Genomic DNA, 4584 nt, shown 5'->3' on the forward strand with positions numbered 1-4584 from the left:
GTGACAGTGTGTGTGTGAGTGAGTGACTGTGTGTGTGTGTGAGTGAGTGACAGTGTGTGTGAGTGACTGTGTGTGTGTCGGACAGTGTGTGTGAGTGACAGTGTGTGTGTGTGTGAGTGACTGTGTGTGTGTGTGACAGTGTGTGTGTGTGTGAGTGACAATGTGTGTGTGTGAGTGACAGTGTGTGTGTGTGTGAGTGACTGTGTGTGTGTGAGTGACAGTGTGTGTGTGCTGAGAGACTTCAGTGCAGTAGGCCCAGGATGAGAGCTCATTTCCTAATGGATGTGGTGGTCCTTTCTCCCATTTTCCTTCGCACTCCCAAACAGTGTGAATTTCTGACCTGTTTTCAACTCCTTCGATGGTTTCCGGCAAAGGAGTGTTCCGTGTTTCGGGAAGGAGAAAGACAGCAAAGCCAGCGATTATAGCCACCCCAGCGTAAATGGTCGATGGCAGGAACGAGACATAGTCACCGCTCATCCTTACAATAGGAGCTATCATGGCCCCCACGCGAGCCATCGTGCTCACCAGCCCCATCCCCGTCTGCCTGCGTGGGATACGCAAGGAAACAGAGAGAGAGAGAAAGAGAGAGAGATGATTATGGTTGGTTTCACCTTGTACCAATTTTTCCAACACCCCTCCATCCTCTGAAGAGGCTGGCTCTGCCTTCCTTCCCTGTTATTAGCTATAGCTCTGACTGACACTGCAGTCTGATACATGCCCCTTACTGTAACGTACCCACAGCACAACGCCCTCGCGCATCTCGTTGTGACACACAGTTGCGTTCTGTCATTCATTGTGGTTTCGGAAGAGCTCACGATCTTAATTAGGACTTTCTGATAAAGTCGGCATCCTTCCCCATCCCAACAGGCTCTGAAGGTAAATTATGCCCGCCCCTTGCAACGAATTTAATCCAGCTCGCGGCTCAGTTGGTTTGCACGGCAGTGATGCCAACAGTACGGCTTCAGTTCCTTACAGCTGAGGCCATCATTAAGGGCTGTCCTTCTCAACCTTTTCTCTCGCCCGAGCTGCGGTGACCCCCAGGTTAAACCACCACCAGTTGTCTCTGTCTAATGAGCGAACAGGACCATAGAGATGTACAGCCTGGAAACAGACCCTTCACTCCAACAGGTCCATGCTGACCTGTTATCCTAAATTAATCCAGTCCCATTTGCCAGCATTTGGCCCATATCCTTCTAAACCCTTCCTATTCATGTGCCCCTCCAGATGCTTTTTAAATGTTGTCATTATACCAGCTTCCACCACTTCCTCTGGCAGCTCATTCTATACACGCACCACCCTCTGTGTGAAAAAGTTGCCCCTCAAGTCCCTTTTAAACCTCTCCCCTCTCACCTTAAACCTATACCCTCTAGTTTTGGATACACACACATACACACACACACACACACACAGGCGCACGCACACACACACATACGCACACACATACATACACACACACTCACACGATCACATACATATACATACACATACATGTACACATACACACACACATGCACACATATACAAACACATGTACACATAGACACACACACATGCACACATACACACGTGCACACACACACGCACACATACACACACACACACGCACACTCAAACGATCACATACATATATGTACACACACACGTACACATTGACACACACACGCACACATACACACACACATACACGTACACTCAAACGATCACATACATATACATACACACACGTACACATAGACACACACGCACACACACACACACACACATACACGTGCACTCACACGATCACATACATATACATACACACATGTACACATATACACACACACATGTACACATAGACACACACACGCATGCACACATACACACACACACCTGCACACACACACACACACTCTCCCCAAGGGTCCTTGCAGTCACCTGCTTTCTAACAAACGCTGGTTTGGAACTATGGCTCCAGAAAGACTGACACAATCAATTCTTTTCATAAAGAAACGATCAACACCCATATGCCACTAATTTGAAATCCAAACACTAAAACATTGATATTCATATGTATATAAACCAAACATTTTTAATCACGTAAGTCAGTAGAAAAAAAAACTGAGCATTCAGGCAATTTTACTTATTGTGCTTCAGAATGACCCAAGTGGTTTTGACTGTTTGGATTAGCTGTGATGAATTAATTCTGTAGGAAGTATATCTGATATGTCCATGTTCAGTTTTTGATGGGCCCCTAATGTATAATTCTGATGTTTATAAATGAGGGCAATTTGGGGTGGTCTAAATGCGTCCCATTAATGAATATTTTAAAAAGATATTGACCTTGTTCAAATACATCAGCTCCAGTTCAGAACATATGTACTCACCTGATCATTGTTGGGTAGAGTTCACCTGAATAGAGATAGCAACAGCTGAAAGCTGCAGCGAGACACCCTTTCCCAATAGCAGCAAATGATGTGCGTAAGGTCTTTAACTCTGTCGGAAAAATGGAGCGGTCAAGATTTTAATTACTTTGAACAAATTCATTCAGGGATGAAAAATTGCCTGTTAGAGTGGGACTTATTACTTTAATGTTATTAAGTGGTGTATTAACAGTGCAAACTCTTAATAGAATCTAAAATAGAATCCTTTCTGTCTCTAAATATCCACTAATTGCTTTCAGGATAGAGACATACAGCACGGGAAACAGACCCTTTGGTTCAAACAGTCCGTGCCAACCATAATCCCAAACTAAACTAGTCCCACCTGCCTGCTCCTGGCCCATATCCCTACAAACCTTTCACTTTTCACATGCTTATCCAAATGTCTTTTAAATGTTGTAGCTGTACCCCCATCTACCACTTCCTCTGGAAGCTCATTCCACAAGCGAACCACCCTCTGTGTAAAAAATTTGCCCCTCATGCCTTTTTTAAATCTCTCTCCTCTCGCCTTAAAAATATGAAATCCCTCACCTTAAGGGAAAAGACACCTATCATTCACCCTATCTATACCCCTCATGATTTTATAAACCTCTATACGGTCACCTCTCAACCTTCTACGCTCCAGTGAAAAAAGTCCCAGCCTATCCAGTCTCTCCTTATAACTGAAACCCTCCATTCCTGGCAACATCCTGGTAAATCTCTTCTGAACCCTCTCCAGCTTAATAATATCCTTCCTATAACAGGGTGACCAGAACTGCACACAGAACTCCAGAAGGGGCCTCACCAACGTCCTGTATAACCGTAACATGACGTCTCAACTCCTATACTCAAAGTTCTGAGTAATAAAGGTGAGCGTGCTAAACTCTTTCTAATACTGGGGCAGCTTCAAATGAACGTTGATCGAAATATGATCTGATCAAAGTTTCCATGCATCTTTTTAGTTGCGATCTGTTGTAACATTTGAGTTAATTTTATTTGATTTATTATTGTCACATGTACCGAAGGCAAGCGTGCCAAATGCCTTTGGGCTATGGAGCAGGCATAGTTGATCGTGCAGAGCTAAGATAGTTTTTTTTTTGCTTAATAATTTTTGTGTTAACCCTGCTGAAAATTTCCCGCTTTAGTTTAAAATGGAGCTGTAACTCTAGCACAGTATAGCCCTCAGGCTGGATCATTACGGGGAGGCGATGGCCTAGTGGTATTATCGCTGGCCCATTAATCCAGAAATCCAGATAACATTCTGGGAACTTGGGTTCGAATCCCACCACGGCAGATGGTGGAATTTGAATTCAATAAATTATCTGGAATTAAGAATCTAATGATGACCGTGAATCCATTGTTGATTGTCAGGAAAAACCCATCTGGTTCACTAATGTCCTTTAGGGAAGGAAACTGCCTTCCTTACCTGGTCTGGCCTACTTGTGACTCCAGACCCTTGACTCTTAACTGCCCTCTGGGCAATTAGGGATGGGCAATAAATGCTGCCTGGCCAGTGATACCCCCCTGCCGTTAATGAATAAAGGGGAAAAAAATTATATAAAAGTATTACACAGGACTGAGCTCAAATCTACAAATCACAGGGTTGAGTCATTCTGTCCAGCACAAAACACAGGACATGAAGCAAATCACAAACCACAGGACTGGGTCTTAAAAACTGGGTAATTAGGCCTAACATAGTGTACCTTCCTGGAATGGTGAGTTCCACTCAATGTGCCAGGTCCTAATAGAGGAAACTATAATTTACAAAGCTGGGATTTATAAAACAAATGGCTAAGATATAGGATGTATAACAAGGTTGAACACTTAAAGGGTAAACTAGACTTCATAGCATATATTTCCTTGGCTATGCAAAGTTCTTTAGGGCTCTAAAATGTTATCCGTATTCAGGATAACTCTTAACATGCAGTTTGTGTTTTATATCTGAAATGAATGGGTTACAAAACCCCTACATTGTGGAAAGAGGCCCTTCAGCCCGTTGAGTCTGCACTGACTCTCCGAAGAGCATCACATTCCCAAAACGTCAGCTTTCCTGCTCCTCTGATGCTGCTTGGCCTGCTGTGTTCATCCAGCTCTACACCTTGTTATCTCAGGTTCCAGACCCAACCTGACTCCTTAGCCCTGCAGAGATAGCAGGAACTGCAGATGCTGGAGAATCTGAGATAAC

The 4584-nt window shown here is 43.9% G+C and overlaps 1 protein-coding gene across 1 annotated transcript in view; it reads right to left on the reverse strand.

Annotated features, from left to right (window-relative positions):
• Window positions 1–4584, reverse strand: part of LOC109925231 (solute carrier family 22 member 6-A-like) — a 20379-nt gene that overhangs the window by 1465 nt on the left and 14330 nt on the right. The window contains exons 5-6 of the mRNA XM_048619740.1: window positions 2367–2475; window positions 341–544 (exon numbers count right to left, since the gene is read on the reverse strand). Of these exons, the coding sequence (XP_048475697.1) occupies window positions 341–544; window positions 2367–2475 (313 nt within the window). The remainder of the gene's footprint in view (window positions 1–340; window positions 545–2366; window positions 2476–4584) is intronic.

Source organism: Rhincodon typus, chromosome 43, assembly GCF_021869965.1.
Source record: "Rhincodon typus isolate 14 chromosome 43, sRhiTyp1.1, whole genome shotgun sequence".
NCBI classification, from domain to species: Eukaryota; Metazoa; Chordata; class Chondrichthyes; order Orectolobiformes; family Rhincodontidae; genus Rhincodon; species Rhincodon typus.